Source organism: Esox lucius, chromosome 18, assembly GCF_011004845.1.
Source record: "Esox lucius isolate fEsoLuc1 chromosome 18, fEsoLuc1.pri, whole genome shotgun sequence".
Lineage (NCBI taxonomy): Eukaryota > Metazoa > Chordata > Actinopteri > Esociformes > Esocidae > Esox > Esox lucius.
Window position 1 is genome coordinate 17698164 of NC_047586.1, and position 12069 is coordinate 17710232.

General features: G+C 42.0%; 1 protein-coding gene across 1 annotated transcript; it reads left to right on the plus strand.

The window, feature by feature from the left end:
• Window positions 1-3611: 3611 nt before the first annotated feature.
• LOC105024801 (photoreceptor cilium actin regulator) lies at window positions 3612-11340 on the plus strand. The gene is made up of 2 exons (XM_010894995.3): window positions 3612-6553; window positions 10160-11340. Exons 1-2 carry the CDS (start codon window positions 4014-4016, stop codon window positions 10245-10247), a joined length of 2628 nt encoding a protein of 875 aa, XP_010893297.2. The 5' UTR covers window positions 3612-4013; the 3' UTR covers window positions 10248-11340.
• The last annotated feature ends 729 nt before the right edge of the window (window positions 11341-12069 follow it).

The following is a 12069-nucleotide window of genomic DNA, read 5'->3' on the forward strand; positions in this document are numbered from 1 at the left end:
ATCATCCAGGAACTACCTAAATCCTCTGGCCACATGAGGCCAGGCATTGTCCTGCTCCAGGAGGAACCCAGGGCCCACTGCACCACCGAAGGGCTGACGATGGATCTGAGGATTTCATCTGGGTACCTAACAGCAGTCAGGGTACCGTTGGCTAGCACATGGAGTTCTGTGCAACCCTCCAAGGATATGCCTCCCCAGACCATCACTGACACAGGTCATATTGTAGGGCTCTGGCAGTGCTCCTCCTGTTACTCCGTGCACAAAGAAGATAGATAAAGATAGAGAAGATACTTGTCCTGCTGCTGGATTGATGCCCTTCTACAGCCCTGTCCAGCTCTCTTCGTGCAACAGCCCATCTCCTGGTATCTCCTCCATGCTCTTGAGACTATACTGGGAGATACAGCAAACCTTCTTGTGATGGCACGTATGGATGTGCCATCCTGGGGGAGCTGGACTACCTGTCCAACCTGAATGGGCGGCAGATACCGCCTCATCCTACCCGTAGTGACAAGGACACAAGGACAAAACTAGAAAAAAAAATCAGTCAGGAAGGATAAGGAGAGAGCAATTGTCTGTGGCTACCACCTGAAAAACCATTCCCTTTTTGGGGGTTGTCTTGCTGTTGCCTCTCCAATGCACCTGTTTTCAGTTTAATTTGCACCAAAGCAGGTGACACTGATTCACAATCGCTTATGTTTCCTAACTGGACAGACTGATATCCCATGAAGTTTAATTTACTTTGTGTTATACTGTGATGCTTGTCTTCTTCACTGCTGTCTACAATTATTAAATTAACAATATGTTATGTTTAAACGTGATCACAAAGTACCAACATAACTTGTCACAGAGTATTAACCCAACACCAACCACTGATTCTGTTGAGAGCCTCAGAATACAGGTATAGAGGACACATACACATTGATAGTGTAGTAAGAACATTTACTTAACCTCCAATAGAGAATACTACAGATCAGGTATTCCAAAAGAATTCAAAAGGTCTACCAAAAACAGTCAAACATATGTGTGAGTGTGGGTGAGAGAGTTAGCATGTGATAGAGTGGTGTAACTTGTTAAATGCACGTGTGTGCATTTAACAAGTTACACCATATTATGGCATTATAATGTAATATTGTACAACACTGAAACGCTTTATTCTTTTTTTTGTGCACAACCGATGAAAACTTAACATAGGCTGAAAGTAGCAAGCTAACGTTAACTATGAGGGCTGCTACTCGGGTCAAATAATTAGCTGTAACATTATGTAAATTGTTAAACAATTTTGTTTAGGCTAACTTACACCAAACTTACAATTAACTGTAAAGAATTGTAGCAATATATGTAAAAAATCGATGGAAAGCTGTCAACCTACACGTTTCTCACCTTGACCTTCTTCGGGTATGGATACATTTTTTGTTCTGATCTCAACATGTCTGGGCAAATTACTGAGTAGGCACCAATAAAGTCATTTTTAGCTGCATTTTTATAAAGTCATCATGTAGACTTCTACAAAGTATTTTACAGTAAACTACAAAATACAAAACACTGAAGTATTTTGATACAAAATATCAAGCCATTTTCATCAACCCTATCAAATACAAATTACTAAATCCTATTTTGTATTTGAAATACATATTTTGAATACATGTAACATAAATACTGCCCATCCCTGGTTGTGCTCCAACCTGGTGAGTGTGTCCCAGGCAGGACATTTGTATGATAGGATGGTCACTGGTTGAAGATGCTGTGACGTTCACAGTCTGGCCACTTTCTCCTGTATCTAAACAGGTGTTGCTTCCACTCTTCACTGGATGGGTGGAGCTATTTCCCAGCATCTGACATCCTGTTGTAGTTCCCACCAATATCCAGCAAACTCATACAGCCATTAAACATCCACAGTCCACAATCCACAGTCTTTCTTCGCAGTCAACAGTCAATGCCTTGATATGCTAAACACAATCACTATAACTTAAAATAAGAAATAACTTAATGTCCTCATTAGAGCTCACATAAATATTGTAGTTCTCATAGACAACAGGTCCTACCTCTGACAACGACGAGTCAGCCTATAGAGACTAGGTAAGGTCACTGACTTGGTGGTGTCAGGATAACAACCTCCAGCTCAATATCAGCAAAATGATGGAGATGATTGTTGATCACAGTCAATCAATCAATCAAATTTTATTTGTAAAGCGCCTTACAACAGCCAAAAGGTGCACAAGGCGCTTTCCGTTAAAAGCTTCAGTAGACAACAATATAAAAAATATTAAAACATTAAAATATTAAAACATCACAGGAAGCAGCTGAGGGGAGACAACGCCCCCATTCACATCAATGGGTCTGCAGTAGAGAGAGTTCACAACATCAGGTTCCTCTGGGTCAACATCAGCAATGACTTGACCTGGTCTCATCTCTCTAACATTGTGATGGAGGCCAGGAAACGGCCCTTCTTCCTACGCGGATTAAGGAGATTTGGCATGGATTCCAGGATACTCACCAACTTCTACAGATGCACTATCAAGAGTATCCTGAAAGGCTGTGTCACTGCCTGGTATGGCACCTGCACCGCCCTCGACTACAAAGCATTTAACTTAAACTATCTTCCACTATAGACAGTTTGCTGTGGAGTCGAGTTTAACAAGATTGTCTACAAGTCATTGTAGGTCATCAAGTAGATGAACAACGCAATTCAGAGTTTAATGTAAACTGCAAGTGTGGTAACAACAGACCTGTCACATGCTAATCTACATCTCCTCCCCCAACAGAAGTGCAGGTGATTTCTGGGTAGCCTGTGTTTGTGTGTCTAACTGATTGACAGGAGCGGGGCAGGGATTAAAGTGGGAAACAAACAGCTTTGGGACCATTGGCATTGGGCTCGGACTGGACGCTTAGATGATTAACTTGGCCTTGTATCTTAACCCTGACGTATGCCCACAAGTATGAGCTAACCTAATGCCATGGCATATGCTCAATTGTATGTGACAGAAGCCTTAAAAATCATGTATGATTATATCTAATAGTAGGAAGATCTGGTGTGGTTCAGGAATTTCTGTCCGGGTGGGGTATCATCTCAGTCTTTGATGTGTATCTGTCTAAGGAACTTGACAGACTTGTAGTTTGAAGTGACAAGGGTTTTTCTTTAATTTTCAGAAAGCACACTACCTGACGTCACTATGCTCAGTAACAGGATTAACACTGGTGTTGCATGAACATAACAGCTACATGTTCCCAGTATTCAACCTTCTGATATTTTCTGATCTAGGACATTTAATCGTAAATTTATTGAACATGAATTGCAATCCAATATGGATTCTTATCTTCATCGGTTAATTTAATATATTTAAATGAATGTAGACGTCATGGAGCCACAGTTTTATTCGGTCAGTAAACATGTGTACCAAACATAAAGAAATTGCACAGAACACCAGGAGGGGAACATGTATTGAAAAGTCGGAAGCAGAGTTAACTAACGGACATGGGCATCTTCCTGTCTGTATATTTCAACTATACAGTGGAAGGGGCTGAAAAAGACACCTGACAATCTGACCCATGATTACCAAGATGAGATTAAAGTCTTACGTGTGTCTGTATGGAGCTCATTTAACGTGGCCATCTGTGCCAGCTACAGAGACAGAAGAGTCCTCCAAACCTGCTCGATCCTTTCACCAACTCAGTCTCTCTAGCTCTGTTTCGTGTGAAGGACTGTAAAGCTTTCAGAAGCCTCCGCTGCAACAGCGTATCGACAAAAGCCAGAGGAAAGGCCAAAATGACCAACATTTGGTATCATCTATCTCTTAAAGGACCCAGTAAAGAAGATTAATTGGGGGGGGCTGAATTTTTACAGCTTTTTTGTAAAATAGCAGAAATCTGTTTTTGACTGTAATCAGTCAGAGGCACAGATGGATGAGCTTGACTATCGACACTAACTAGGCTAAAGGTTTGCTTCTGTATATCTTCATCAAAATCATATTGGGAACAAGCTTTAATTTAAAGTACTTTAACGTCTGGACGTGAACATGGGCTGTTCTCCATCCAAGGGTCATCTCTTCCCAGGGGTTGCAAATGGGGTCCATAAGGCTCTGCTGCCAGGACCACCAGAATCGGGAAACGTCAAGTCGGGTAAGGAAGAAAATAAAAAAATTGACAATATGGATACAAACAAAGTGGAGGTACTTCCATTATCAGCTGAAGTAGATAATCATATGCCCCCCCTGGGAAAATGGGTTGATTCAGCCCCAAACACAGTCGTTGTAACAAATCCAGGGATAATTTCTGAAATAGAAGTCAAAATGACGTCACAGGTAAGAGAAAATCAGAGTGAGGATTTACCAGGAAAGAAGAAAAGAAAGAAAAAAATTAAAAGTAAGACCGTCAAACAGGGCACCAGAAATGAAAAGGAGATAAATAACTCAATCCTCCCGGGAAAGGTGGACCTCCCCGTACACATGGTGAGAGCTCACCAGGCTGCTTACGAATACCTGAACCCCAACATCTCCAAATGTGAGAACCTGCTGGGGCTGCTAGACCAGGTGTCCCAGAATCAGCTCTCCCTGCGACCCATGATGACAACCGTCGTGATGCGCTTTGAGGAGATCACCCAGGCCCTGGAGGAGATGGCTGTGGAGGGCGAACAGATGCTTAAAGAGCATGGTGACAACATGGCCTGGCCCTCAGAGACAAAGGCCTCAGCTCCCACATCCACCAAGCCCAATGCTGAGATTTTCGAACCCCCTCAAGACTTACTGCAGCTGTTGCTCCAGCATTCCACTGAGAAAATGAAGCAGGTGGGCAGCTCAATCCAAAGCCTAGGAGACACCGCTCTGGAAGAGGCTGTGGACTACTTTACCTCACTATCTAAACAACTGGCCCAAAGGCTGCAGGCTAAGCAGGCAGTAGAGGGGCGTCTTGCCCAGGTGCTGGGCAGGGTGGAGGCAGCTGCCAAATGCAACCTTGATGACTTGTCCCTGCACAGCGAGGACAGCGGCTTCGGGGGGGAGAACGAGTATCTGACAGGATCGGAGCGACGACGTCGCCAGTCGGGGAGGTCGGGATCCGGTGGCAGTGCCCGTCCCACACCCCCGAGCCAGTCACCTGACCAGGAATGCCTTGACGAAGGTGAGGAGGAGGAGGAAGACGAGGAGGATGAAGATGACGAAGAAGAAGAAGTTAGGCCAGTGAGGGCGCGGTCCAACTCTTCCCCACCAGACCCAATTCAGACCCCCAAGCACAGCGAGAGGCAGCTGCCCAAACGACCTCAGACCGCCGCCCCTACATGTAGACCGGCGAGACCACCACGCTCACAGTCCATAGAATCCCTGCACCTACAGGAGCTGCAACAGAAAGACCTGGGCCAGCAGGGAGAGGACACTCTGAGAAGACACTCTGCAGGAGCGGCAAGGGTTTCCACATATGGACTCAAAGGATCCTTAAAGGCAAACCAAGCACCACGTTATCTACCGGCAATAACACCACATCCCCCTGTACGCAACTCTGTCAAACGACTCATCAACACATTCAGCGGCGGGGTGGACGGCAGACCAGGCCAAAGTCTTCCTAGTGCACACCTTAGAGGGTCTAGGAGGAGTGGAACTCCCCTCTTGCCTGACATTGGAAATGGAGAGGTCAACGGCAAGAATGGTAACAACGGCGGGCCAGGCAAGGATGACCTGGACATGGACAACCTCCCACCACCTCCCCCTGAACTCCTCATGGACAACTCCTACGAGAGCACAGAGGAGAACTCAGCTGAGGAGGAAGGGAAAGAGGAGGACGCCAAAGGTAGGAGCCAATCTCTGCCCCGCCGAAGGAGTGCCGCTTCTCAGCGCCTTAGGGCCTCATTGCAGAGCATGGCGGTGCTCCCCAACCGTGGCATCGTCAGACCAGTCAGGCAGGATCCCAGCGTGGGAGAGTGGCAGTCAGCCTCTGAGGGGGACAAAGAGAGCGAGCAGGCAGCCCACCTCTACCGCCAGGCCCGCAAGATCATCCACCTACGCAACGCAGCCGAATACCCTGCTAAGATCCCTGACCAGGGTGGCAAAGGACCCCTGAGAGCTGGGGTGGGCGTCAGGCAAAGTAGCAACCATTGTGAGGGGGAGCATTACCCCACCAGCATTCAGCCAACGCTGCCACCGGTCTCCAGAGTTCGCCTACCGCCCTCTTGTCCCTCTACCCACCACAGACTACCAAGCCCTCCTGCTTATGCACAGCCAAATCCGCCATCACGTCCATCCTCTCCCCGAGTGTCAAGGTGGAGCAGGGAAAACAGCGGTGAAGAAGACATTAATCCCTCAGTGTCCTTCAATGCTGCTCGATCGGTGTTCTGTCAAAGTAGCCAGTCCATCTCTCAGAGCCCATCCTGTACCTCTATACTACCAAGGCCCTATGGTGAGCCCCCTAGAGGGAGGATATACACGCGTGGGTCCCAGAATGTCAGTAGGCGAAGCCAATCCGACCAGAGGCCCAGCCTGATGACACAAGAAAAGGAGTCTTCCTATCAAGGGACATCTCAGACCCGGACCAGGGCAAGTGAGCCCAATATCACCAACAGCAGTGAGAGGTAAGCTGGGTCTGGTTAATTGTTAATTGCAAAAACAATGTGTATTGGGCTACAATATCTATGGTATTAAGCTAATGGCTATTAGCTTTGTAATGTGAAGATTTATAATGTGTTGTTCAGGTTGAGCTGTCAGTTCACTCAGGATATCCCTTGCTTTGTCATTTGGCATGCTCCGACAGGGTCGATGATGGTTGTTCTGCTCTAAAACAAGTATGTAAAGAAAGAGGAATATTTTTAAAAGCAATGCCACATATATCTGCTCTCCTTCTCCCAGCACACACCAACTAACAAAGCAAAGGATCCTCTAACGGTCAAACTTTGAGACTACGCCATTAACTAAGAACACCTGTAATGGCAGGCATGTCTCACAGAGAGTCACTGAGATACTATCATCATTTGTATCTATATGATAACAACACTAAAACTATGAGATTTTGTTAATACTTGAAATATTGGTATGGTCAATAGATCTGGCTTTGACATTTTGGTAAAATGTCCATCATGTTTTCTGTTTGGCAGGGAAGGGAAGGAACTACCTGAATTTGTCAAATAGAAATGTTATTTGGGGATGGCGGGCTAGGGTCCAACCCACCCATCAATCCCCCCACCCATGTTTAATATTATTTCAATATTATATTCACTTCTTCTGCTTGGTTTAGTGCTAGTATTAATTGATATTGTGCTTACCATTTTCACTACTACTAAAAATAATAATAACAAAAAATGTATTAATTAATATTATAATGGAAATTGTAGATCTCAAGTAGGGTTTAATCAGCTTCAGTTTTAAAAAGCGTCTCAGTGTACTGTTACTTTCAGCCTGTATTACATTTTTGTCGGTTGTGCACAAATATAAGAAGATAGGTTATGAGATTGTCCCTAATTGAAGTAGCTGTTTAGTAGGATCATGATTTTGCATACCATTGGATGCCACAATTAATTATTATATTTATGATTACATTTGCCATCAGTTGTCTTCTTATGAATGACTTGTTTGTCATTGAGTCAGTGTTGCTGATGCAAAGTAGGCCCTTCATTACCAAACACCAAGTAACTAAATTAGGATACAATTATGAGTCATTAGTGAACTGTTAGTTAAACATTAAACTATTGGTTACTTACCTTCATCTGGGTGATCACAGGGATATGTGAATATTCCATCTGTTAACTGGTTGTATATGTCAGATTTATCACATGACTCGTTAGGCAGAGAAAAGCTGTTGCTATCCAAATATTGTCTACTTAAACAACTGAGTACTGGTGAAGGGACAGATCAAATAGACTGATAGATGGAATCACCTGAGTCAGTGTACTGGTGAAGGGACAGATCAAATAGACTGATAGATGGAATTAACTGAGTCAGTTTACTGATGAAGGGACAGATCAAATAGACTGATAGATGGAATCAACTGAGTCAGTTTACTGTTGAAGGGACAGATAAAATAGACTGATAGATATAAGGTTTGCGGAGTGATTTCATGCTCCCTTGTAAAAGTAAATACAAAAATACAGTCATTTATTTTGATACACTTAAAATTAAGGTATTTGATATCTTTTTTTAAAATACATTTTGATGTATCTTTGCCCATCTCTGGATTCAAGGGCCACATCCACAAGTACTTTGAAGAATCCAGTTTCTTATTTGTTCAGTCCTTCACTGATTGGCTCATTTGCAGCCTTGTAGTGCTTTTAAGCCCTTTTCAATTTCAGCAGAGCCTTCACACATATACACTACCATTCAAAAGTTTGGGATCACTAAGAGTTAATATTTAAGTTATTTACAAAAGAAACGCAGATTTATTTGTCCATCTGAATCAAATTGATCAGTAATACAGTGTAGACATTGTTAATGCTGTAAATGACTACTGTAGCTGGAAACGGCAGATTTTCTATGGAATATCGACATAGGCGTACACAGGCCCATCATCAGCAACCATCACTCCTTTTCACCGTTCCAATGGCACATTGTGTTTTGCTAATCCAAGTTTATCATTATAAAATGTATCATATGATAACACTAAATGCAATTGTTCGCACAGCTGAAAACTGTTGTGCAATAAAACTGTCCTTAAGACAAGTTGAGTATCTGTAACATCAGCAGTTGTGGGTTCGATTACAGATTCAAAATGGCCAGAAACAAATATATTTTTTCTGAAACTTGTCTATTCTTCTTCTTTGAAATGAAGGCTATTACATGCAAGAAATTACCAAGAAACTGAGGATCTCGTACAACACTGTACCACTTCCTTCACAGAACAGCGCAAACTAGCTCTACTGTAACTAGAATAGAATGAAGGCTAGAATCACTTCATTTTGCAAAGCCATGCCATACCCTCTGGATGGTGCTTGATTGGAGCCAATTTCCTCCAACAACAGGACAATGACACAAAGCACAGCTCCAAATTATGCAAGAACTATTTAGGGAAGAAGCAGTCAGCTGCTTGTTGAGCTGTTGAGCTGTTGTGGTACATTGACCGTATGGTACATTAGAACTGTCCATCAAGTCAATCCAACTTGTGGGAGGTGCTACAGGAAGCATGGGGTGAAATCTCTTCAGATTACCTCAACAAATTGACAACTAGAATGCCAAAGATCTGCAAAGAAAACAAGGACATTTCTAAGTGACCGCAAACCTTTGAACGGAAGTGTAAGTAATGTCAAACAGTCAAGGTATCGAACTTGTCAAAAGAGCGTGTTGGATTTGGTCTAAGTTCCAAATCCAAACCAATCTTTCTGAGGACAGAAAATCAACTGGGTTCTGTTTGGTCTTAAAAAAATGAATTTGATAATGTTAACATGAAAAAACAAAAAAAGCAAACATTCTTTCCAAAATATTGAAGTATTAATATTCACAACACCGTATATACACCCATTCTGATCTTATGGCCTGAGAGCTTTCGAGGTAGAATAAAACTGTAAAAGCAAACGTGAGAACGATTTCAAGGTATAATAAGTCAACTAAAGCAATAAATCTAGTGTCATTCTGATTAATCAGTACTCTAGGTAGTGCATGACTAATAGTTTTGCCAGAAGAATTAACTTTGATGATGTAAGTAAAATAATGATCATGCTACTGTAAACGCCCATATCTTCTTATGTCAGAAAAACAAGTTATTTACGTTCAATGTTACTTGTTCCAGAACAACCTTTAAATAGACTGTTGGTAGCGAGCAAAATTATAAACAATTGGATAAAAGTGAATCTTCTGCAGTTATATGGGCTTCTCTTACGCTTAGTAATTGAACTGACACTTCTTATAGTAATATAATGAGGTACTACATGTTCAGCATAATGTCAAATTAGGCAATGAATGATCAGCTTTAACAATTTTCTTTTTATTGGTACATTTATTGGTCAGTAATTAGTTAAAGATGGTGGGGGGGCTGGGAATTGCACGTTGTAACATGACTGATATTTTACTGATATTAAGTGTTTCCATTCCTATTACCCATTAAGCAAACCTAGTGCCTTCAGATGGAACCAGACAGAAGTCCCCTGTTGGGCCTAATCCTAAATAGATTAGCCGTGTCATCTCTCCACTACCCACTGCTGCCCACTCATAATCCACTCATCGCTGAAGCCTCTCTATTTGTTTTTGTTTTACAGGATGGTCAAAGGTCTTGTGATGGATGGGGACAACCAATTAGACCCAAGTGCTGTTGGTCCTATTGACTCGGACCCTGACGACCAGTAATGCATTGCAACCGGTCAGGTCAGAATCGAGAGCAAGCGTTCTTAACTCAGAGCCTGGGGACGCAGGGTTCTGGTTGTTTTCGCTTCTACCTGTTAGCTCACAGCATTCACCTGATGGCCCAGGTCTAAATCAGGCCTAATTAGGGGGGGTTGGTTTAAAACCAGCAGTACTCTGGGTCCTGGAATTGAAAACCTCTGATAGTGGGTGAAGACTGAGCCTAGAATGGGATTATGGATTAGGAAGACTCTTAAGGCTTCTAATGAGAGATGAAAGGGTCTATTCTAAGAAAGTGTGTTGTGTTAGGTAATTCACCACACATCCCCCTCATGATGGAGAACAAAAAAATGTGTTCTATTACTTCCCATGATATCTGATGTTTTGTAGTACAGTAATTACTGGAAACATTGTTCCAACAACCATAAAAAGCAGTAAATGAAAATAAATGTATTTTCTTTAGCGGATTTTGTATAGGTATACTTTGCAATCTATGAATACATTTGTGCATGTACATGTTGACCATGACTAAGTGCATTGGTGAACTGATATGTTGTTCATGTCATACTGTTTTTAAATTAGTATTTTGAGTTTGAAGTGTTGCCCTTTTTGTTATACATTAACTATGTTGTTTATGAATGTTTTATTATTATTCATAGTGTGACTTTTGTATGTGGTTCTGTTCTACTTTTCTACTTCTGTTCCTAATAAATGTTGTAAGAAATACTGCCAGCTGTGTGCTTCATCAGAAGTCATTAATATTGAAATTTCACACATTTTCATTTGACTAATGTTTCAACATGTGATATTAAAAATTATAAAAGGCCCCTTTCTCTTTAAAAGCTTTTTGAAAAACGATACACACGGAATATCTCTGTTTGTATGGGATGGTACTTTTGGCCAACAATATGATATCACAAGAATGATTTGACCATACTAGACCAATGACTCAGCTGGGTAAGCAGTTGTCTCCAGACCATCAAAAATGCCTATAAAATCTTCAGACTCCCACAGAATCAGACTGATGTGGATACACTGAATGTATGGGCTTTAGGACTGTTGTGAGCATTAAGGCCAAATGTTGAATGTCTGCTGAAAGTTGCAAGTAGAAAACAGGAAATCTTATTTAGGTGGTTGCTAGGAAGAGGAAGTAGATTTAGCTTGTGCGTCTCAGACACACAGGGAACAGGACACAGATTGACAACGCACACACATACTGAGAAACTTCAAGCTGAAGACATAAAGCCCAAATATGACGCTTGTGCTGCATGTACACATATAAGGTATAGAACATAAATTGGACCAATGGCACACTGCTTGGCTACCTTAATGCCCCACTTTTTAGGCGTGTTTGAAGTATAAATAATGCTGTTATGACGATACATGTTCAGACATTGTGCGGCGACACTTGTCTCCAAAAGCTTTTGTAATAAACGGAATATGCGGTACGGTAATTGACCTGACTCCTGGTGTGTTATTCTCCTTTCCAATAAACCAACTCGGGGAAGTGTTAGACTTCAACACTGAGCATGTCCAAGTCCAGAAAAGGCTTGGGGAAATATATTATATAAAATGTATTTTTACATTTTATATAATACATGAAGTGATGATTTAAAAATATAATTAAATGTTAATGTTATGGCCCATTTATGAAACCAATTAAAGAGCTATTTTTTTTGGCAAAATAATTTCACTTTTCAGAATGACAGTATGTTATTCCGTGCATCTGATAAATTAAAAAATCACTTTGACTTTGGAATGATTGCACAACCTACAAATCACCACCAGAGGGTGCACGTTTTTAATCAATTTTCCCATTAAATATGTT

What these genes read in the sequence shown, in the direction of transcription:
- LOC105024801 (XM_010894995.3), top strand. Translation starts at nt 4,014, where the DNA reads ATGGGCTGTTCTCCATCCAAGGGTCATCTCTTCCCAGGGGTTGCAAAT. An exon ending in ATCACCAACAGCAGTGAGAG is followed by an intron (nt 6,554 to 10,159) that starts GTAAGCTGGGTC and finishes TTTGTTTTACAG; the next exon opens with GATGGTCAAAGGTCTTGTGA.